The sequence below is a fragment of the Miscanthus floridulus genome, chromosome 16 (assembly GCF_019320115.1).
Source record: "Miscanthus floridulus cultivar M001 chromosome 16, ASM1932011v1, whole genome shotgun sequence".
NCBI lineage: Eukaryota > Viridiplantae > Streptophyta > Magnoliopsida > Poales > Poaceae > Miscanthus > Miscanthus floridulus.
The window spans coordinates 103,269,346-103,291,284 of record NC_089595.1 but is presented as its reverse complement, the minus strand read 5'-3'; the positions used below and the strand labels follow the sequence as shown (position 1 = coordinate 103,291,284).

Genomic DNA, 21,939 nt, shown 5'->3' with positions numbered 1-21,939 from the left:
GAGATAGTGAGATTGTTGCTGGCTGGTGCCCATGGTTTTTCCCCTTCACATCGGAGGGGTTTTCCACGTTAAATCGTGTGTCTCCTCTGTGGCTTGATTCTTTACTTCATATTCCTATACGTCGTTCATAACAAAAACAAGCTGAAAAGTATAGATTATAAGACAAACAAACAGGGATACATGTGTGAGACAAAGTTTGACAAGAAAATAAGTTCATGTTATGTAGGACAAGATGCTAAGAAAAAATGTTGGTACACACTTAGCAGCTAGTAAGGTGGAAAGACCGAAAGAGGTCATATTTCTCGTTCCAGAAACAATTACGATCACATAGTATAAAAAATTTTCTAAAAGTATTGTACCATGTCATGTTCCTCGTTGGAACACCATAGTTGCTGCAATAAAACAAATAGCCGCCTAAGAAACTAGGGTATGACTAATGTATGGCTTGACAATTTTAGGCACGTACCAAATAATCCAGAAGTCCAGAGTTCAGACCGTCTTCATCTGACTGATCATATGCATCAACTGATATGTAACACCACCCTTAGTTCTTTTACGACAAGGCCACAATCATATCATCCAACCAGATTGCTAGCACGGATACTTCGCGCTAGCAAACTTTTCTGTAACTGTACAAGCATTAAATTTGCGGTGCAAACACATAGGAACCATTTTGGATCGCATATTCATAGGAATCCTAATGCGAAATTAGAATGTTTGAAAAGAAACAAAAAATGATATAGGCTACCTTCCGCAATCAAAGCATTACATGAAATTCATCATTTCCCCGCTTTTTGGGATGATATACATACACCAGTAAGACAGCAGCTACGGCTATGCAGGATTGAAGCGTGCCTCGTTCCTTTCGATGGCAGCCTTGAGCTTCCGCTGCGCCGACACCCTCGAGGCCGACATGACCAGGTCCTGCCATGCTGACGACGAGCCTCCTGTTGGTTGGCCGTCGGCGTATAGCTCATGGACGCAGTTGGCCTCCTCATTCAAGCTTCTTAGTCTGTCCAAGCAGCCTATTTCTTCAGGATCCACCAATAAGCTGCTCTCACCATCCTTCCATCCTATTAACTGCAACACGGGATCGGCTCTCAACCAACGTGATAATAATAATAGTGGAAGTTGGCGGGCATGCTTGGAAGTTGGAACAAAAGAACATGCTCCAGGAATTTAACTATTCCATGCAAAATGCCTGTAAAAATTCTTCTGAAATTCATGTGTCCTGAAATGGTTCGGCATGTTAATTCATCAGGTTAGCTGGCTCACCTTAGGAACACCCAAGGTGTTGGTGCTGTAGAGCCTTGCATTGTCGACAAGGCTGCAGTAACTGTTGAAAGCCGTAGCAAATCGCTTGTGCGACTGCAGCTGCGATTTCACCCTCACTGCTCTCCCAGTGACTACAGCTCTCCTGCAAATTGTAAACTTTTAGTAGTGCACGTTGCATGTATTAGGCACCATTTCCCAACATATGACCGTTTCAATGTGAGAAAATCAGAGCTCAATGCATGACAATGTCTGAATGGGTAGAATGCTAGTGGCAGTGGCTGATTTTGGCATGGATTAAGCTATGAGCTGCACCTGATTCCTCTGACAACTGCTAGATATGCATCACAGACCACACCAACGAGCTCGATCCGGTAAGGCTTCCTTGCTGGTACTTCGTTCTCCTCATCAGTATTAGAGTCCTCAACCGGCTCCCAGTACTCCTCGGTTATTGTCCCATCATCTGTGACCTTGTAGCCACATCCCATGCGGTACCGCTGCCTGTGCACGGCCCTGGCCATGGCTATCGTTTGCTGTACGAACGGCTCCCAGGACAGAGTGCCATCCATGATCACATCCCGGCCTTCGTTGAGTGCAGTGACGAGGAGCGAGGAGGCTGCGTCCAAGGATGACTGGTGCACCTGCATCGTGATTGTGGGTAATTGAGTTATTGAGGTCTAATTTTTAAGGCTGTAAACATCTGCAATATGTAGATGTGCAAGATCATGATGTATAAATATATATTAATGTGGAAACTGGTCATGTTTTGGACCGGTTACTTGTTTCCGATTTTCATTATGCCTGCAATGCGCACACAAGCTTGGGGTTTCTTTGAAAGTCTAAGCCACAATATTGAATGTTGCAATATTATGCATTTTGACTAGTTGCTAGTGGGCAATATTGCATTACTGGTGACATTATTGTCTTTCTGATAGCAAATATGGTAAAAAAAAAAAATTACCAGCTCTGCAGTCTGCAGCATGTCATTGTGGTGGCCTCTAGAGCTAATGGCTCGGTAGATTACATCGGTTTCCTTGAATGCATCTGCCTCCACAATCACTGAATTCGCTGCTGCTCCAGACCAAAATGCTCTGTGAATCAAGAAATGCATACCAAGATGATCAACATGTACCTATATCCACATACTGATAGTATTGTATAAGGTGTGCTCTGTCTTCAAGATTGTTTTTTCATTCTCAATTCATTCTAACAACATTCATTTTTCCTACAGTCCAATGTGACGAAATGTGAAGATTCGAAAACCAAATCAACATATTTTCCATTTTCCATGAAACTAGAAATGTAAGACGATCAACACAATTTAAATAGTAGAAATAATCGACTTACTCCTTAAGGATATCTTTAAGTACAGTGCTCTTGCCAGCTCCCATCCCACCACCCATCAGGAGTAAAACCGGGCTGCGATTGCAGTGTGCTACTGGAACCATCACATCATTCCGTGGAGAATCATCACGGCTAGATAGTCCTATGGCCTTCAGTTCCTCCACCAATGTGGAGAAAAACCTTGTAACCTTCAAGTTTCTTGTCACTCTCTCGAATCTCTGTTCCCTATTTTCAGTGGAGAATCGGGCACAATCAATTTTTGTGTGGAGGAACAGCAGTCGTTTGCTTGTGTCGCTCAAACAGAAATGTGCTAGATTAGATTATTATACACGCCTTTTGTAATAGGAACCATCGACGAACTAAACTATATGTTTGTGAATTCCACTACCACAGAACCTAAACACTACAGCAAATGAACACAATGAGCACACATTTCCTGTAGCCTTATTTCTTTAACTAGACTCTTACATTTTTTGGTGGGAGATCTAATGCCTGAACTCAATTTCAGTCTTATATAAATTAGCATGCTTCAGTTTGAGGGAAAAAAAAAAACAGTCTCATTAAAATCACTGTGCCACTTCAACTGTCAATGTATTGTTTTTATGTTTAGTAACAGGAATCACATAATTAACCAGCAACTTATCTGAGTCATAATATAACATTTTTCGAATGCCCCTAATCAGAAGAATACATTTAACACGGAAGATTAAATGTATGGCTCTAGGAGTTCCTGCTGAAGTGTCCATTTTGCAATCTGAAGATGTCTAGCGCCATGTTTGCATAGTATTTTACTATTTGGTCAGATGAGAGATGATATAAAAGTCAGCGGAATAGATAGTTAAGATCCAAGCAACTAGTACATCAAGGAACATGATCCAGCATTAACAATAAACAGAGATTCTCAAAACATATGGTAAACAATATATTTTCATTAATGACACTGCAATCAAGAGATCACATGGTTTAACTAGTACGTAAGGTTGTAGTACAAACCACTTATAAAAGTAATCAAGGGGCATATTTGGAAATTTAAAGTGAACAGAGTGAATGAGGGATAATGAACATGTCAAACCGAGTAAATAATTAAGATGCAAGCAACTAGTACATCAAGGAATGTGATCCAAATTTAACAACAAACGAGAGATTCTCAAGACATAAAGTAATCAATATATTTTTCATTAATGATACCCCAGCCAAGAGAACACATGATTTAAGTTTAACTAATACCTAAGATTCAAGTAGAAAGCGCTTATACTAAAAGTAATGAAGGGCAATTTGGAAATTTAAAGTGAATAGAGGGAATGAGCATAAGTAGCACAACATCAGCCACTTGGCAGCCATATACTTTGCATAAGGATGGGTAATCACCTGGTGGCCTCTAACACAAAATTCTTGAACTTTCTTTTAGTCGCACCTTCTACCGTGAGAACCTGTCGATATCACTACTATATCAAGATACAAATATTGTGTAAGGAGAATTTAACTAGGACTAGCAGGAAACAGAAGGTAATTTTCAAAACTCATTGAACGCCTTTACCTGGGTAATTATGTAAGTGGCATATTTCCAATGGAAGGAGAAGTAGCCAACTATACATTTGTCAAGCTCCTCGATAAACTTCACAATCAGGGGCTCAGGATCCATGTTATTCTGGAAGAACGCAAAAATGTTCTCTTCGTAGCCCTTGTTCTTCCTGAGATAATCGTAGGCTAGCGTGCACAGGTGGGGGCATTCCTTCACATCCTCAAAGCCAATTTGCCTAGCTGAAAACGAAAGGAGAATCAGAATTTTCTCATCGATGCAGACATGACATGAACGGGGGGAAGCAAACAGTGCAGGTCCCAAGACCACAAAATCGGCATATAGCATAGCATAAGGTGCGGAAACCCCAACCACAGCCAGTCAATTGCAAAGAATATGTCGCATGTGGAATCTAGATCTTGAGCGTGACGTGCAAGCGACAGAACCATGTACGCAAATCTCTCCACGGAAGCTAATAGTTTACGATAGTCAAGATGCTTCTGCGTTGGTATTCAGAGCCGTATCCATGTACCTGGGGTTGGGCCAAGTAAACAAATCAAACAGACGTGCGAACCCCAAGGAGTTACCCCAGCTACTTCCACCACTGTTCACTAGTAGCAACGACACGACTATATACGAGAGTAGACCATGGATGGAATTCACATCCGAACAGCGCGCATCGGCGCATGAACCAAAACTGAAACGCGGGCGGTATCAAGGACGGAACTCAAATCAAAATTTTACCACTTGAAATTCAAATAGCAGAGCCAATCCGTAGAACCCGATGGTACCATCACTGTTCACTACATGAGCAATGCTAGAAGGGAAGCAGGAGCAGATTTGGGGGAGCGTACCGACGTAATGCGAGAACCTCTCGAGCTCCTGGACACGGCTGGAGGCGGGCACCAGCATCCGCGGCGCCAGCAGCTCCGCCGCGGAGCCCGTCGCCTCGTCCCTCATGCCGGCGCCGCCGCCACCCCGCTCCTTAGTCCTCCTATCCTCTCCCACCCAGCAGGCGGACAGGCGGGCAGGCGGGCGGCGTTCAGGGCTCAGGAGGCCGCGGCGGTCGAGCGCGACGCCAGGCGAGGTGACGCGGAGCGCAGGCCGCTCAGGATCATGCCCCGCCGGTGTCGGGCAAAATGGGTTCGGCCGCCGGCCGGGGAGCCAATCGCTCCGCGAGATAGGGCGGGCGACAGTGGCGCGGGCCAGTACCGCACCGCACGGAATCCAGTCCACGGCCACGGGCGCGGGGGCGGCGACGGCTGTGGACTGCACGGCGCGCGCGGGGGCTGTCGCGGAAAAGTAGGCGATGAGCGCTGCGCGAGCCGAGGCGGAAGTGGTGGGAGGATGAGGGGCGGACGGCACGAGAGCTCGCTCTCGCTGCCTCGAGTCCGCTCACGCGCGGTGGGTGGCGGACGGACTGGCGCTGGGCGCTGGCGGTAGCAGCAGCTAGCAAAGCGCCAAGTGTCAACGGCGTGCTGGGCAGTGCTGGCTGCTATCTGCTCGAGTCAGCACTCAGCAGCTCGACGGTTTCAATTCAAGCGGGTGGCGGTCCTGTCCCGCCGTACCATACCATCCACGCTTGTGTTTGGATCGGGGTGGCCACGATATCTACTGCTCGCCACCGCGCCGGAATGTTGGGCGTATCCGCGTATGAACGATGTTGATATGCCGAGCGGCCGCGGCGCCTTTTTTGTGTTGTGTTGGGGCGATAGTATCGGTGGTTTGAGTGCGTGCCGGCCCGATTTTGAGTTCGCGTACCAAAAACGAAGAAGTCGGGAAAAAACACGATTTGGTGGCTTTGGTTTCTATCCTAAAATAGCTTCGGTTTCATTGTCTTTGACTTGATTTTGGCTTCAGAAGCCGTTGTTACGTGTCCTCGTTTGATAGGGCTTAATAAGTTTATAGAGCGGTGGAAAAACCATACTGTCACAGGTTCGATTCTACGGCTAGTTATTTGACGTAGGTCGATGCGTGGATCTTCAATGGCTTAAGCACTTAAACGCACAGTGGGTTTATTCTAGTTTATGTGTCTAAGTCCTACATCTAGAAGTGGTGTTTTTCGTGTTAATAATGCTCAATCAAGTTATTACAATGGAGAGAGAGAGGAGAGCACTATGCTACCGTGTAAGGTTTTGGTCGCTCGGGGAAAGGGAGCCGACCAAAGGCTAAGCATTTGATCTCGGGTTTAATAGTTTGAATGGCCCACTGATCCGTCACTTGGTCTATGGTTTGATCCCTTCTACAGGAGCACATGCTCAACCTTATGGCCCCGTTCGCTGGTCTGAAACTTGGCTAAAACTGGCTGAAAAACACTGTTCCGGCTGAATTGTTGTGAGAGAAAAACATTGTTCCGGCTGAAAAAAGAAGTCGAACAAGCCGAATATGGGGTAAGCCGAACAGGGCCTATATACCAGAGGGCAATAGGAGTACAAGTTACATGGCTACGGGGGTTTCCTAAGGTTTCGGGTCTTCATCCCTTAGCCTCTCGCGGTGTCAGGTGTCGTCTTCGTCCTGTAGCGGAGGATAACACCCCAACTGCCTGAGATTGTTCGGCTGTTCATTTGCACAGTGGATTTTGGATTATTTCGGATGATTTAATAGTGTTCTGTGAAAGAGAATAAGCTGAAACAAGTTCAAAGAGGTGACCGTCAGGTGCTATCTGTCGTGGTTGTGTCTTTCCCGGGTCCGCTTTCTCGTGGCGTCCATCACACTAAGAGAGGCTATTGAATTTCAGTCGGCTTAGATGAGCAACTTCCTCTGCCAATGCACAAGGCTCGAAGCTGCCTTATCAACGAGCCATTGACAGTCACCAGCTTGGGTGTAATAACTTGCTAAAAAACAAAGAGAGTGTTTTTATTTGTTCGCAGTCCGACTTATCATTCATGGTACAACGTTTTTCTTTCACAACAAAACAGCATCAGTTGGCTTATCAGCCGTAAAAACCATCAGTCGGCTTATCAGCCGCAAAAACCATCGAATCCTACCGCTTCTTATAAAAAACATAGTACCTGATAATAATTGCTCGGCAAATTATATGAGCAGCGACAGCATGGTCGAAATCATCAACCTGTTCGCTTGGTCGTAAACGATCGTGGATTATAAGAAAGAATAGTATTTTTCTCCCACACCAAACTAGCCAGCAATAATAATCCACGATCGTTTCGGCAGCCTCCACAACTACAACTAGAATCGAGCCAGAGCATTGCTCCCTCTATTAAAAAACAAATTTATGTTTTTAAGAAAATACTTCTGAAGACAAATCATTGTATATGAATTTATAGTTTTTATACTAAATATTTAAAAGATATTGGTCATTACGGATTTAGAACTTTCGCTCGGATCTTCCAAAACGTCATTATTTTGCAAAGCAGGAGTACATATTTTTTGGACAGGGTACTAACTTGTTTAGCAGGAGCACTGAGAGCAGCCGGTTACGTTGCACCATCACTACAAAACTCGTCGGATTAGCTAACCTCCATACGGTTTCCTTTCTCCCACCGGCCACCGCCAAATTTAAGCTTTGAAATTTACGAAGGTTAGGACAGAGTTTAAGCAGAAAAGCACTCAAATTAGACTAATCAAGGCGCAGGCTTTACAGGATGTATCTCTTTTCTTTCCCTTTTAAAACTTAAAACTTTTAATTACATGGCACATCAGCTCAGGCCCGAAACCATCTGTTACAACAAACATTATTCCGACTGTATGATTGTATACAGGCATCTCGCATTACCAGCGCCCGTTGGCATGGCGGCGCCACAAGGAGACTCCATTCACCCCACTTCCCAGATTGGGGTAGTCCCCCACCTGGGGGTGGTATCCATTTGCGTTAACCCCAAGGCTCACCGATGGACTAGCAGAGCCATTCAGCCAAGGCTTTGAAGCACTCACGTCAGACAGGCCATTAGAGTAACTATCCAACGAGGGAAACTGCCGCTCCCTCAACCCATTAACAGCATTTATGTCATAAGCCCCCGAGAATCCACCGTCGTACTTGGTTGAATTGAATCGAGCGGGGCTTCTAACAGAAGCCACTTCCATATCTGACAAGTTTCCTCTTGGCGAAAACGGCAGGCCAAACCCATTGTAATCTTGACGAAATGACTCTGGTATACTGCCGTTGATCTGGTCCTCCTCGAGCAAATCGTTTATGATGTCAAGGTGTGGAAATTCTTCTGCCACTGGCCCCTGTGGTTGGTGCCAGACATGACTGGCGGGTGTCTCGGTTTGGAACTGTCTAGCTTGCAGTCCTGCATGCATGCTGAACTTTTCTGTTCCTCTGCTGCATGCTTGCTGATAAGTATCGTCCCTCCGAGATTGGTCATATGCTTGACTGTTGGTCATTTGTTGATAACGAGCGTGATCCCTCCAGAGATGCATATCAACATTACTGTCACCTTTCCACTGCTGCCAGCTGTCATGTGCTTCTAACTTACCAGACCCAGACCTGAATCCATGCCTAGCTGGCAACTGATCAGATCTTCCAGCAGGAGGCATCATGACAGCTGTAAATGATGCATATGCTGATAGAGGCTGTGAAGGAGCAGTATCTTGACCCAGAGAAGAAGACTGATATGCAAGGCTTGCAGAGGTTGTAGCCAGACCAGTCTTACCAACTATTGCATTTCGGTAGGTCTGTGGAATATAAGATGGGGCAGAAAAGGAAGGATCATTTACTGACCTTCTCCCAGCTGCTTCACTCATCGAGCGGGAAAGCAATGTGGAAGTTTGAATATGTGAAGCAGCTGGTGCAGTTGATCTTGGTGTTGGTAACACAGGAGCACTTGAAGGCCTCGATGCTGCAGCAACCTCCAAAACTGAGCTGACTGTGACCTTCCTAGAAGTAGTTGCCCCTTGAGCTTCAGAATTAGTAGCAGGAGATATATGTGTCTGTTCTGAAGAAGGCAGAGCAGCTTTATCAACTTGTGATAATCTTGGGGGGGCTGGAATAAACCTATCAATTTGCAGCGACCTTGAAGGAATAGGCGCATCTTTAGCACCTGATAGTGATTTTGGCGGGGCTGGAGAGGCTTTGTCAACTGGTGGAGATTTGGGAGGAATTGGAGTTGCTTTATCAATGGCTGGAGATTTTGGGAGAACTGGAGTTGCTTTGTCAATGGCTGGAGATTGAGGGCGAACTGGAATTGCTTTTTCAACAGCTGGAGATTGAGGGCGAACTAGAGTTGCTTTGTCAACTGCTGGAGATTGAGAACGAACTGGAGTTGCTTTGTCAACTGCTGGAGATTTGGGACGAACTGGAGTTGCTTTGTCAACTGCTGGAGATTTGGGACGAACTGGAGTTGCTTTGTCAACTGCAGGAGATTTGGGACGGACCAGAGTTGCTTTGTTAACTGACGGAGATTTTGGAGGAACTGGAGTAGCTTTATCAGCCGAAGGTAGCTTCGAGGGAACTGGCGTTGCTTTATCAGCCGAAGGCAGTTTAGGAGGGACTGGAGCAGCTCTATTGATTCGTGGTGATTTGGAAGGAAGAGGGGCATCTTTATCCATATCTGCTGGGTGTAATTTCGAGCAAGGAGATGCCATGGTGACTTTCATTTTCAAACTTGATGCGTTATCTTTATTTGACACTGGGCCCACTTTTGTTGTGGCGGGAGAAGGCACAGATTCATTGTTTGCAGTGACTGGTATGCCTGAAACAGATTCCTCCAGGACAGGGTTGACCACAGAGGCATCCTTATTTGGTGTTCTGTTAACTTTAAGATCAACTGTATCTTCTGAGGAATGCATAGGGCCTTCTGGAACATCAGGTGGCTTATCCAAAGAATTAGATGAGTCGGAAGATTCTTCTGCCTTCGCTTTTGCGTCCCTAGCTTCAAAATGAGCTTTGAGAAGTTTCTGCCCCTCAATATTTTTCTGAAAAAATGCAAAAACAAAACATAGTTACAGAAACGAATCAGTTGACATTTACTATGAATGAAGTAAACACTGAGCATTCCTTATGTAAGCTGGAAAACAAGAACCCGTCAGCACATCCATTCGAGTGACTGGTACATGTGTTTCACAGGGAAAAGGGGGTTGCATTGTCATACCAATCCATTGACATAACCAGTCACCAACACTCCAACAGTACAGCACAAAAACGTAAGGAAAAAATCTGTCAGGTTTTGCATCAAGATATTGTGATTGTCTCCAGTTCATGAATCAATCAAAAGATAGTATTATTCACCATTAAAATATGATGAAAAGAAAATTCTATCACCTAGAAGGAACTAGGTGGCATGGTGAATAAGAAATAAGCACCCAAATTCGAGTCAAAGAGGACTCAAACCTTGGGTGTTGAGAGTGTACATCCAAACCTCCCAACAAATGAGTTAGGCTCAATTTCTTAAAAACATAATGATACACAGCAGGAACTATGTATCAATGATTGAAGGATAAATTCACAGCTTTCCTGTGTATTTGAGAAAATTCGAAGGATAAAGGTCTTGAACCAGTGACACAACATCCTATGTCCTCTAACACGAGGCAACATGGGTGCCAAGTATAATTATCACTCCCTTTGATTCCAAATATAGGTTCATTAGATTATCGACATGGTCTTAATATGGCACTCTGACTGGTGATATCATAAAGAACATATTGTTTCAAATAGAAAGGAGTTAAATAATGTTGAAGCGTCTTTCATGATGAATCTAGCAGCATTAACCATGGCAATCTATATGAACTTTTAGCTACTGATGGTCAAAGTTAAGAAATGTTGGCTTCCAAGAAACATAAAGGGACTTATTTGGAATATGAGGGCATGTTTAAAATATGCATCACATACAAAACCAACAGTCATAATTCAGATCCTTCAGTTGTTCATACGCAGAAAATGTAGTAGCCAAACTATAAATTTCATGATAAAACAAAGACAGCTTTTTCGAAATACTAAATTCACCTCGTGCAGACGCTGCCCTAGCTTACGAAGTTTATCTCTCAAGGTAAGTAGAACAGTATCCTGGTCCAGTTTAGGAGCTGTGCAGCAGCCAGAACTATTGCGGCCTGAACCACCAGTAACACTAGAGGTGGAGGGAAGACCATCACCTTCTTCGGCAAAGCCAATAATGCTTAAGCCCTTGTTACGCTGATTTTTCCCTCTGCACACAAGTCTAGCTGGAGCAAATGCCAATCTTACAACAAAGTGATGCACAACTTGTTTTCAAGTGTTCACTAACCTATTTGGAATGTCTGACCCATCTGAAGAACCTTCTTCCAAGGCATCAACCTTTGCTATCACTTCCACCTTAGCTGGTAAGCCATCACTAGTATCAATGGCAGTTTCATCACGGAGCCTTTCCAGAATTTTAACCTCACATTTCTCATCTCTTTCCTTGTCTTTAGCCTTACGGTTGTTCTTCTTTTGCTTGGTCTGAAAAAGAAACCAAGTTTATGATGAAAAGGACAATACAAAAGCGATAGAGGCATCAAGTTAACTAGAACTAAGGGTAAAGAACAAGAAATCTTGAACAAGTTTTCTTCAGTAACAAGATAGGCAACCAACCCTGCTGAAACTGCAAAACCTCAGACGTAACTCATTTTTTCAAGTCACGCATCATTATACCAAATACAATTAAATCGGTAAGGGACATAGAGAAGAACTATAGATTCTAACTCACAAATATTCTTGAGTGAGAACTATTCCAGAAACCGACAGCTAGAGAGCCATTTCTAAATGTTCCATTGATAAACTTTAACATAACATTGATAAACTTTAACATAACATGGTTCAATATAAGAAACTGAGAAGAAAACTAATGCATGTAAGGAACTAGCACCTGCTTTTTCTTGGCGCGCTTGTCCTTTTCATTTGCACCACCACCACGCTTCCCCTTCATCTGATGTTCAAGAAGCCCAGCCTCCTCCTCCTCACGAATAAGCTCTTCTTGCCTTTTCAAAGCAACAGCTTCTTGGTATGCAACTTCAATTCCACTAACAAAACAAAATATAAGAAGCAAAAGAAACAGTCAGCTTATATCACCATTAGAGAACAGCTTGCCAGCGATTTAAAGATATTACACTACCCAAGTTTTCTTTTTGAAATTCAAACCTAACTACTATAAAATAGGCCTTCCTTTTTTTAGTGTATAAAAATAACCAGAAAATGTCTTTTAGCCTCTTCTGAGTTTGATATTCAGCATGTGCAGTCACAAAATATAGTTGGTGAATGGTGAACATGTATCAGTCATATATTTTTGCAAATGGTCATGATAAACTAAGCTGAGAGCCTTCATATAAGATTTATAGTAGTAGTATTTCCACAACTCCAACTAATAATCACCACAAAACTTGGTCTGACTGGATCACGTGGGTCGGGGACAGGGATGTGGGGCACAGCCGCACAGGTGTCTAGAAAAACAAGTCGAAGGGGTTAGATTGGATCGAGTGATCCCAAGTAATCTAGGTTGATGACCTGGTTCGATGAGCTTTGATATGCCAGGTATGAATAGTTACAGAAGATCAGCACAAAATAATTAAAATACAAAAGAACAAGAAAAGGTAAATCAAGCTGTGTATGGTGTTCCATTCAGCCTGGCTCGATGCAGTATACAATATGGATATGCAACCCACCACCATGTCAGCTGTAACTGCTACTGTCACCGGTGTGGTGCTAATGCTATACACCACCAGTGGCCAGGTGTCCCTCTTCGACGCTGAGTGCCTCTCACATCTAAGCAACATCATCCTCCTCCATACCCCTCCCCCCCCCCCCCCCCCCCCCCCCCCCCACGCGCCCCCATTTTGTTCATTGATACATCTCGTTGCATGTGGCAACAGGGCAGCGACCCACATTGATTTTGACCCATGGATCGGGACAACATTTTGGGTCACGGAACACGGCATCAACTACACTCCCAGTGACTACAATCCAACCTAAGCCATTAGTTCTGCTGAACATTCAGATCAAACCATCATTTCAGTTTGCTATGTCTGGTTTTAAGGCAGTAAAGTCAGGACCAATCAGTTCCTACATGACCAAGAGAACCAATCCAATTTAAGTAATCACAAAGATTAAAATGGATACATCAAATCAACTGTTACCTAAATATATGAGATAGCACAAATGTCTCTAGTATCTTCTGACCAAGCTCAGTTAGGCGCCTTTCCTCACGCTCCATAGAAACTTTGTAAACCTCGCCAGAACTTCCATCCTACGAAGACGAGCATAACAAAAAAAATGATTCTATGCAACAGAATCATGCAAGGCTATGCACTTATACAGAACATAGCAAGTAGTCAATACCATGCGATGAAAACAAGCTAACTGTTGACCAACCTACCAAGATAGTTTAGAGAACATACTAATTGCATGCTCAAATATTTGTTTGTATAAACAGAACATATCTCAGCAAATGTCATATGCTAGGCTGTTCTGACTGGAAATGGAACACCTCTCTTTCAACAAGGGACAAGCCTATGAGTAACAACACGTAAGGTATTTGTGTATGTGATGAGAGTAATAGTAAACACAGTTATTAACTTGTTCATTAAACAGCTGTCAGAAACTAAACCAATCCAGATGAGTTCAAAAGGATTACCTGCACGTAGGCATGAGAAACTAGCAACAAAATTGTCCTAATATAATTGATCGAGGTTCTAGGGCCAAGAAAACAGACACCTACTAAGATGGGCAAAACTTGAAAATAAAACCAAGATATGACAAATCAAATTATATTATCCCTTACCTTCATGCGGCTTTGGGAAGTTTTGTCATCCTTGGGGGCTAAAGGTTGACAAGGCAAGGGTTCTAAGGCTGCTCTCTCAAGTAAAGCTATAACATCATCAGCCAAAACAAACATGTCCATGTCAACATGGACCATAGGAGCAGGTAGTTCTTCCAAATCTGCTAATTTTGTTTTGCCTTTCTTGCCCTTCATCCGGTATTCAAGTGCCTTCAGACTCGTGTACAAAGAGTCCATCACTAATGTGGAAGTAACTTCTTTCTCTACAAAGAATTGCTTCACTAACATTTTCAATATAGTGTCAGTCTTTTCTCTGGACATGCGATGCCTGGTGTTTGGGTCAATTGCTGACCAGAAAGCGCGAAAACTGCAAGACCAACAAAGATTTTAATGGCAGAAAGTACATAAATTATAAAACAACAGCAGGCGACACTGTCCAATTTATTATGACAGATTAATCTAGGAAAGCCAACTTTCTAACCTGGACCATTTCATTTTGTCCTCAATGAGCTTGCTTAATTTACTTCTTCGCTCCTCAACAAAACGTCGGTAGATTTGTTCCACATTTGTCATATAGATGCGGATTAATTCTCTCCGATAAGGACGATCAAGGCAACGAAAAGGTCTATCCACTTTCTCCCTTGAATGACAAAAAGATATAGCAGTCTGATGTTAGCATGTTACAAGAATAGGTTGCCAATATAGCAAACAAACATAAATGGGCAAATTGTCCCATATACAGATATACAGAATTAGATGAGTACAACAATGGTTTGCTCCTTTGTATAAGTTACTGAAGGTTATACGAATACAACGACCAAAAGAATTATAAACCGGAGCAAATGCAACATTATGCTTTTCACGGGAATGGTCGCAGCAGAATCCGCAATGGATTTGCTGGGAGCAACACAATTTCAGGCAGTCTATTTGTATAAATCCCATGAATCTGTGAATCAGAAGCACTATCAATCACAGCAGATACTGATTAGCTACCTGATAACCTGAACTTGAGCTATGATTTCAAGAACATCGTCAACAAGAAAACCATCCTGAATCTTTGACAGCTCCATAAACTTTTTCCATCCCCAATCATGTTCCTTCTTCCAGAACCTATGCAAAGTATCTACAAAGCTTACTTAATTAATGCCTGAAGATAATGTCAAGATAACTATTGCGGGCACCTTCCAAGAAGAAAACAAACCAAGTTCAGCTCACCTGAGTACTTCATCTTTTTAGGATCTATATTGGCTACAGCTATAGTGAACTGTGCAAAATGACTCCATCCTGGAATAGTCAGATTAGGATCAGAAAGGTAATCTCAGTACCGCACTGGCATGTAAAAGATTGCAGCAGACACAGCATCAAACCTGGGAGAAGTTTGTCATGATTAGCAACGCAAAGGAATAATGAAAGATGATTAGAGACATCACATCCTTGAGGGTATACAAGAATATACCTGTGTAATAAATTTGGGGGAAAATAACAAAGGAGTCAGCATGTTAGCATACAGAATATGTACACCAGAAAATGACACAGGAGTAAAAGATACTAGACCATGAATAAAACTATATAGCTTTCTGATGCCAACGGCCTTTCCACGGAGACAAAAGCCAAACCATGGGGGTATATCATATATGTCGAATGCAATGTGACATGTTAACACTAATAGGGTATAAAACAGACCATTGCTATGTCAGGATTATTTACTACAATTCCTTGCTTCTAACTCCCACAACCACCAACAGACCATTTGACAAAAAGAAACATATAATGTCAGCCTGTTATGCAAATGGGCAAATGGCACATAAGGGGAATGTGTTTAGCATGTTCCAATCCCCAGGTTAGGTGCCAACATTTTCAATCAATACGCTGGAGAAAAGTAATCATTATCAGTAAGATATAAATGCTATTTACATACACAGTGCCACAAAAGTTGGTGCTCTTTGGGCAAGAGTAAATATATCAGCACACATTGACAACATAATGATAGGCTTTAGGGTTGTAATTGTATAAGAGTGGAGCGCAACAAAAGAAATGATACTGAGAAAAATAGCATGTTTAGCACCCATAGGTACCAACATAAAAAAAAATTGACACAATTTGAGCTCAACAAGTGCATACAGGAAATACACGCACGCTTGAAGCAATGCCATCCGTTAATTGATTGACGAAAAGATACAAGGCGGACTGTGAAACACTAGCAATCATGAATGGTGCCATATCTAACAAGTAACGAAGTCCAAATGAAAAGGCAGTTAGTTCATCATAGCATCTACAAGGAGTGGTAGATTTCATTCCTCAAGTGCCCAATTTGAAGCTAGGTTAGATACCGAGAGCAATGCTTAAGTTTATAGAAAGAAAAGGCAGAAAAGAGACATGAAGACAATGTTTTCCAAATAATTGCCGTCAAGAACTTTACCATTTGAAACCACCTGCTTCAAATGGCTCACTTTTCATTTCTCTTTTCTTCTCCTTTGAGAAGTTTTCAATCCTCCAAGTGTAACGTCCAAACAATTCTGAAGGCTTGGGGCCTGTTATGGTAATTCAACAAAATGAGCTATGAACAGGACAAAACAAAACTTTAGAACTTAGGACACAACATGTATCTTTGAAAACAATTATGAGCAATAAAATGTTAAAGACTTGAATCAGGGAAAGGACCTAGATTTATCCATACAACAACAGCAACAACAACAACAACAACAAAGCATTTAAGTCCCAAACAAGTTAGGGTTGGCTAAAGTTGAAACCCAGCAGAAGCAATCAAGGTTCAGGCACGTGAATAGCTGTTTTCCAAGCACTCCTATCTAAGGCTAAGTCTTTGGGTATATTCCATCCTTTCAAGTCTCCTTTTATTGCCAAGTCAACTTCGGTCTTCCTCTGCCTCTCTTCACGTTACTATCCTGGCTTAGGATTCCACTACGCACCGGTGCCTCTGGAGGTCTCCGTTGGACATGTCCAAACCATCTCAACCGGTGTTGGACAAGCTTTTCTTCAATTGGTGCTACCCCTAATCTATCATGTATATCATCGTTCCGAACTCGATCTCTTCTTGTATGACTGCAAATCCAACGCAACATACGCATTTCCACGACACTTATCTGTTGAGCATGTCGTCTTTTCGTAGGCCAACATTCTGCACCATACTACATAGCAGGTCTAATCGTCGTCCTATAAAACTTGCCTTTTAGCTTCTGTGGTACCCTTTTGTCACATAGGACACCAGATGCTTGGCGCCACTTCATCCACCCTACTTTGATTCTATGGCTAACATCTTCATCAATATCCCCGTCTCTCTGTAGCATTGATCCTAAATATCGAAATGTATCCTTCCTAGGCACTACTTGACCTTTCAAACTAATATCTTCCTCCTCCCGAGTAGTAGTGCCAAAGTCACATCTCATATACTCAGTTTCAGTTCTACTGAGTCTAAAACCTTTGGACTCCAAAGTCTCTCGCCATAACTCCAGTTTCTGATTCACTCATGTCTGGCTTTCATCAACTAGCACTACATCGTCCGCGAAAAGCATACATCAAGGGTTGTCCCCTTGTATGTCCCTTGTGACCTCATCCATCACTAAGGCAAACAGATAAAGGCTCAAAGCTGACCCTTGATGTAGTCATATCCTAATCGGGAAGTCATCCGTGTCTCCATCACTTGTTCAAACACTAGTCACAACATTGTTATACATGTCCTTAATGAGCCCGACGTACTTCGTTGGGACTTTATGTTTGTCCAAAGCCCACCACATAACATTCCTTGGTATTTTATCATAAGCCTTCTCCAAGTCAATAAAAACCTTGTGTAGGTCCTTCTTCTTCTCCCTATACCGCTCCATAACTTGTCTTGTTAAGAAAATGGCTTCCATGGTTGACCTTCCGGGCATGAAACCAAATTGGTTCATAGAGACCCGCGTTATTGCTCTCAAGCGATGCTCGATAACTCTCTCCCAGAGCTTCATAGTATGGCTCATCAACTTAATTCCCCAGTAATTAGTACAACTTTGAATATCCCCTTTATTCTTGTAGATCGGTACCAATATACTTCTCCACTCGTCAGGCATCTTGTTCGATCGAAAAATATGGTTGAACAGCTTGGTTAGCCATACTATAGCTATGTCCCCGAGGCATCTCCACACCTCGATTGGGATACCATCCGGTCCCATCGCCTTACCTCCTTTCATCCTTTTCAACGCCTCTCTGACCTCAGATTCTTAGATTCTCCGCACAAAGCGCCTATTGGTGTCATCAAAAGAGTCATCCAACTGAAAGGTTGTGTCCGTATTCTCACCATTGAACAATTTGTCAAAATACTCTTGCCATCAATGTCGGATCTCATCATCCTTCATCAAGAGATGCTCCCTTTCATCCTTAATGCACTTAACTTGGTTGAAGTCCCTTGTCTTTCTCTCACGAACCCTAGCCATCTTATAAATGTCCTTCTCTCCTTCCTTCGTACTCAAATGTTGGTAAAAGTCCTCGTACGCTCTACCCTTTGCCACACTTACAGCTCAAACATACAGCAACAGCAAATAGAGACTAAAATTAATTAGGGCATGATCAGCATGCAAAAATAGTAGGTGTTGGACAGCCAACATCTGGGACTACCACACTCAAAAGCGTTGTCGCCTTTGTGATCAGGCTCAGGAGACAATCGATCGTCTGCTCACATTCTGTGTTTTTGCTCACCAGGTGTGGTTCAGCCAATTGCAAAAGGTTAGTCTGCAGGACCTAACCCCATAACCTGATGACCTTTCTTTTGATGATTGGTTGGCTAGAACAAATCAGAGAGTTGATGATCATCAGGTCAAAAAAGGGCTCAATTCTATCGTTTTGGGTGATTGGTGGATTTGGAACCATTGCAGCCTTCTTCTAGCTGGAGTTTTGTCACTAAATAGAGAAGAACTGCATTGTGGGGATCTGGCCGGGTTCAAGGTATTTCTTATCTCGCTGCATTTGCACCAGATGGTGGCAAGTTTTCTCCTAGGCTGCAGTCAAGTTTTGATCCATGTAATAGGCATGCTAGTGTAAGTGTTTTGAAGTGGGTTGGCCTGGTGTTGTACGAGTTTTAAACCCCTTTCTTCTTCTTAATATAATGATATATGCAGCTCCACTGTGTGATTGAGAAAAAAAGCATGACCTTCTAGAAAGTCCTGTTGCAGTTTAGTACTCCACAAAAAGAAGTCTATATAAGTGGCATAATTATTGACATTTACAAAAGATGAGACAGAGTGGCAGTAATCAAGGTCATGTGGATGCTCTCAATAAAGAATGTAAGTGGACTCATAAAGTTTTCTTTGTTCACAGGATAATTTGTGGCAAAAAAAAAAAAAATCATCCAATTTATTTCAAACTCTAATGTGCATACAATCTGAATCTGAATCACAGAGACAAGACTTATCTGGCATTTTGACTCGATCACTATCTATGTTTTTTCCCATAAGCGACAGGTATTAGGATAAATTGAAGCATCATACAGGTATACTATGAGTCAGTATTAGATAGCAAATGTGAGTCAGTGATAAGCACCATTCACTGTGGTGCCTGAAACATCAAGTCACCTCAGGTGCTATGGCACTGTCTAAAGGACCAATTGGTATGCCCCCAATGCTAGAACAGGTACCTTTTTTGGACCGTACATAACTGGAAAAATACTAAAATTTCACTTCTGGTAAGACACACACTTATGTTCCTAATAGACCAACTACTACTCTCCCAGTACCAACAATGGTTATTTTTCTTGGATTTTGCACAACCCCAAAAACTTGAAATATGTTTCCACTTTTGAAAAACAGACCCGTACTAAGCAAGATGTCCAGAATGACCAAAAGATCTTTCTTCCATCCTCCACTCCTTAGCAGCTGCCATCACCACGACTACCTCCTTGTCCACCTCCACCTCCCATTTTCCTCCTCACCAGTTCACGGCCGGTAGAAATCAACGCTGTGGAGGTTTTCAAGAAGCAGTCACCACCTCTGCTTCACGGAATCTGCCACTAACTGACCATCACCACCATCCCTCTTCTTCCACGTCTCCACCTGCACCTTTTTATCCTCCTCCCAACCAGCTGGCACATGCCCCACTCTGCCTAGCCCAATTAGTCACCAACTTGGACCACCTAGTCAAACAAACTGCCCGGACTGTCAATTGTGCTCAAATTGTGTGGCAGCGCGGTGGCAGTAAATGCCTAGATGGCAGCCTATTCTACCTTCTAGAACACTATATAAAATATTGATGGAGGCTAAGCGATACCAGTCCATTTAGCAACGGTAAGCATCGTCCGTTCTCTATTTCTTAATTACCAGCCTCCTTGTGCGTGAGCACAGCATGGTTGGACTACTGATGTAACTGACGGACAAATCCAGCCAACCACATGGGCCTTTAGCTACATTCAATGATCAATGACTGAACAAAATGCACACTCTGCCTTACGGCTAAAAACTTTTCGACCAGAGCTTTTGTAAGATGTCAAGACTTCGGGAACAAGCTACTATATCAACTATGTTAATAATGAGTAGATCAATGAAATTTTGGCCATGCAGAACAAAATCATTCAGACACCAAAGTAACAGGCATTAGATCAAGTGCATTCACGCACCAGGATCATCATCATCACCGTCGCTGTCCCAGAAGGGTGGGGATGTTGAAGGGGTGTCGCTGTCTGCCCGCTCGCCAGAGAGACTACGTTCATCGTCCCTCATTCCAGTTGTGCTAGCAGCTGAATCATCCGTTACCGCGGAACCTGCCATCCGCAAAATCCACGACCGCTCCAGACAACCTTATCCGCAGCTGTATGCAGAACAAAATCATTACACACACACCAAAGTAACACATGAACGGATGAAAAGAGATGATAGACTGGAGGAAAATCAGCACCCAGCAATTCAGGAAGCACCTTTATTAAGCCCCTGGAAATTTAGCACTCATGCCAAACAGTTTTATTCTAAACTCATGCTTCCCAGGTTTCTACTCCCCGACAAAAAACTGGGGATTCTGTGACCAGTGATCAGTCAAAAAATACATGTTCCGGCACTGAATTACAGAATTCAGACAGGAACTGACCCAGCAAAGGACAGGGGTGTGCACATGTACACCCGAATTTTTTTGCAAACAAAAAATCGAAGTCAGTAGGCATAATACATAATATACACTTGTTTTTTTTTAATCAATCATACCCTTGTAGTTAGATCAGATCCGAATACAGATAGTCAAATAGCTTAAGTTAGGGTTTGGGCGCTCGGTTTCGCACAGCACGAGGGGGGGGAGAAGGGGTGGGCATACCTGGTAGGTCCTCGTCGCCGGCGAAGGGCCCGACGAAGACCTGGGCACCTGGCGTAAGGCGGCGGCGGCGGCGGCGGCGGTCGCCCAGTCGTCCCCACGAGAGGGAGAGAGCGCACGCGGGGCGGGGGTGAACGGGAGAAGGAAAAGCAAGGTGAACGCAGTCCCGGGCCGTTTTTTCCTGGCCTAGAGCTGGAATGGTGGATGCCGTGGTTTGGCTCTGATGCAGGCAGCGTGTCAAAGCACGCGCATCCAAACCAAATCTTACGTGACTCTGCTTCGATGTTCTCTCTTCTCTATGATGTGTTTAAGGATCGGCCTGGCCTGCATAATTGGCAAATTTGATACAGCTTCTATCACTTCTATGGAAGCACTTTCCTAAGTAGCTGTACACCATGCTCAAAAACAAATTAGCTGTACATAGAGAAAACTACTGTAGAATAAACTAGTTTGATCGAGCTGGTATGTTTTAATACATACTTAACGGGGCTACGGAGAGAAGCGTGGCCACAAAAATATGTCATTTGGCTTTTAGTTTTAATTTATTTTAGCTATAAACAAGCCCGACATACTGTAATGACAATTAAGTTTTGTTTTAATTTTTTTAAAAAAAATTCGTTTTGTAACCTACTTAAATATATACAGGTCAGAATACTTTTCTATTCTAGAATCTAACTAAACGAGAAAAAAAGCTAAAACTATCGATGTTACTCATAATCAGGCAAGAAACATCATCTTCCCATGCAATACTTTTCAAGTGAACTAATATACATTATGGCTTACCAGTGGTGCATCTCTAGAAGTTTGCATAGACCTACGCTTGCACATATACAACGCGTTTGG

At 43.1% G+C, this 21,939-nt stretch overlaps 2 protein-coding genes across 4 annotated transcripts; both read right to left on the bottom strand.

Annotated features, from left to right (window-relative positions):
- Positions 1–548: 548 nt before the first annotated feature.
- On the bottom strand, positions 549–5,736 carry LOC136511569 (calmodulin calcium-dependent NAD kinase-like). The gene is made up of 8 exons (XM_066505614.1): positions 4,990–5,736; positions 4,154–4,377; positions 3,985–4,046; positions 2,620–2,841; positions 2,234–2,363; positions 1,588–1,913; positions 1,276–1,417; positions 549–1,080 (listed from the first exon to the last, which is right to left on the bottom strand). The coding sequence occupies exons 1-8, from the start codon at positions 5,093–5,095 to the stop codon at positions 835–837; spliced, it is 1,458 nt and encodes a 485-aa protein (XP_066361711.1). The 5' UTR covers positions 5,096–5,736; the 3' UTR covers positions 549–834.
- Positions 5,737–7,664: 1,928 nt separating this feature from the next.
- LOC136514290 (TNF receptor-associated factor homolog 1a-like) lies at positions 7,665–21,304 on the bottom strand. 3 transcript variants are annotated; one of them, XM_066508274.1, is made up of 13 exons: positions 21,100–21,304; positions 20,417–20,607; positions 16,238–16,349; positions 15,186–15,274; positions 15,034–15,102; positions 14,812–14,941; positions 14,300–14,458; positions 13,822–14,185; positions 13,178–13,287; positions 11,914–12,067; positions 11,314–11,507; positions 11,037–11,235; positions 7,665–10,009 (listed from the first exon to the last, which is right to left on the bottom strand). In XM_066508274.1, the coding sequence occupies exons 2-13, from the start codon at positions 20,565–20,567 to the stop codon at positions 7,865–7,867; spliced, it is 3,876 nt and encodes a 1,291-aa protein (XP_066364371.1). In that variant the 5' UTR covers positions 20,568–20,607; positions 21,100–21,304; the 3' UTR covers positions 7,665–7,864. The 3 variants fall into 3 exon arrangements, with proteins under 3 accessions (XP_066364371.1, XP_066364372.1, XP_066364374.1); XM_066508275.1 differs by lacking the exons at positions 16,238–16,349; positions 21,100–21,304 and having other exon boundaries at positions 20,417–20,483; XM_066508277.1 differs by lacking the exons at positions 15,186–15,274; positions 16,238–16,349; positions 21,100–21,304 and having other exon boundaries at positions 15,034–15,185; positions 20,417–20,534.
- Positions 21,305–21,939: the final 635 nt, after the last annotated feature.

What these genes read in the sequence shown, in the direction of transcription:
- LOC136511569 (XM_066505614.1), bottom strand. Translation starts at nt 5,095, where the DNA reads ATGAGGGACGAGGCGACGGGCTCCGCGGCGGAGCTGCTGGCGCCGCGG. An exon ending in CTTAAAGATATCCTTAAGGA is followed by an intron (nt 2,364 to 2,619) that starts GTAAGTCGATTA and finishes CTTGATTCACAG; the next exon opens with AGCATTTTGGTCTGGAGCAG. An exon ending in GCAGTTGTCAGAGGAATCAG is followed by an intron (nt 1,418 to 1,587) that starts GTGCAGCTCATA and finishes TACAATTTGCAG; the next exon opens with GAGAGCTGTAGTCACTGGGA.
- LOC136514290 (XM_066508274.1), bottom strand. Translation starts at nt 20,567, where the DNA reads ATGGCAGGTTCCGCGGTAACGGATGATTCAGCTGCTAGCACAACTGGA. An exon ending in CGGTGATGATGATGATCCTG is followed by an intron (nt 16,350 to 20,416) that starts GTGCGTGAATGC and finishes TTACCATAACAG; the next exon opens with GCCCCAAGCCTTCAGAATTG. An exon ending in GAAGCAGGTGGTTTCAAATG is followed by an intron (nt 15,275 to 16,237) that starts GTAAAGTTCTTG and finishes TTTATTACACAG; the next exon opens with GTATATTCTTGTATACCCTC.